This window comes from Salvelinus sp. IW2-2015, linkage group LG8 (assembly GCF_002910315.2).
Source record: "Salvelinus sp. IW2-2015 linkage group LG8, ASM291031v2, whole genome shotgun sequence".
In the NCBI taxonomy this organism is placed as follows: Eukaryota; Metazoa; Chordata; class Actinopteri; order Salmoniformes; family Salmonidae; genus Salvelinus; species Salvelinus sp. IW2-2015.
In genome coordinates this window covers 14,799,920-14,801,129 of record NC_036848.1, presented here as the reverse complement: position 1 = coordinate 14,801,129, position 1,210 = coordinate 14,799,920, and the positions used below count along the sequence as shown (strand labels likewise).

The 1,210-nt window shown below is 42.0% G+C and overlaps 1 protein-coding gene across 2 annotated transcripts in view; it reads left to right on the top strand.

Moving 5' to 3' along the window:
* LOC111967499 (P2X purinoceptor 3) overlaps window positions 1–621 on the top strand; it is a 14,585-nt gene extending 13,964 nt beyond the window's left edge. For both annotated transcript variants that reach the window (XM_023992557.2, XM_023992556.2), the window contains exon 12: window positions 34–621. In XM_023992557.2, the coding sequence (XP_023848325.1) occupies window positions 34–159 (126 nt within the window). In that variant the 3' untranslated portion in view covers window positions 160–621. The remainder of the gene's footprint in view (window positions 1–33) is intronic.
* The last annotated feature ends 589 nt before the right edge of the window (window positions 622–1,210 follow it).

The window sequence follows — 1,210 nt, the reverse complement described above, 5'->3', positions numbered from 1 at the left end:
TCTCTCTCTCTCTCTCTCGCTTCCTCTCCCTAGGTTTCTGAGTCACAGATACAGATATTACTCTCCCGAGAAAGTTGCAGCCAGCTGTCAGTCAAAGCAGAGGAGAAGATTTCAGATGACTCGGGAGCTGTCTCCCTTTACCTGGACCAGCAGCTTTGAGTGACAGTCCACTTCAACCAATCGGCAGAGAGGATCCTCCACCACTTCCTTATTTTATTAGCAGCTGTTGATAAGTCCCATGTTCATGTGAGGGAAGGTAACGATTTAGCGTCTGAGGAACTTTTTAAATTTAAAAAAATATATATGTTTTAAGATCTTTTGGGGCAAACTATTTCTGAACTCTACTGTAGCTTAAAATAACTTTATAAACAGTTACATCAATATACATAAAAGCTCTGCCCTGGTCCCATTGCTTATGTACATATACTATGTAGTTCATATGTTACATTTACCTGGCCTCATCCCTTTCTTCATCTCTGTCTTGCTCTCATAACCTCCATTTGTGATGTTCTATAACGATGGGGGGGTTTAAAGGGGTATGAGAAGAGATGACGTGGTTCTATAATCATCTTGGACCCTCAAAAAACAACAGTAACCAGTAAATAAATGTGTCGGAATTGACTGAGTCGCGCCTGCTGTATTTTGTGTGTGTCTGTATCTGATTCTATTGCAATACACACCCAATATACACACACACATGCACTCACAAAACACACACACGCAAAACCTGTGCACTCCTCCTCCCACCACAGACCCATCACAGCACTAATAGATCAGCTTAAGAGCATCTTAAAAGGATACTTTGGGATTTTGGCATTTATCTACGTACTTGTGTGTCAGATGAACTCCTGGATACCATTTTAATGTCTCTGTGTCCAGGATGAAGGAAGTTAGAGGTCATTTTGTGAACCAATGCTAACTAGCGGTAGTGCAATGACTGGAAGTCTAGGTGGACAGGTGGACAGGGGTGGTCTGCCAGTTACATGGACGACAACCCAACTTGGGAGGGGAGGAGGTTTCAACGGGTGGAATAGTGGAAAACAATATAAAATATCATGGTACAGCTATATGGACACTCAATCATCATGGTACAGCTATATGGACACTCAATCATCATGGTACAGCTATATGGACACTCAATCATACCATGGTACAGCTATATGGACACTCAATCATCATGGTACAGCTATCAATGGACACTCAATCATCA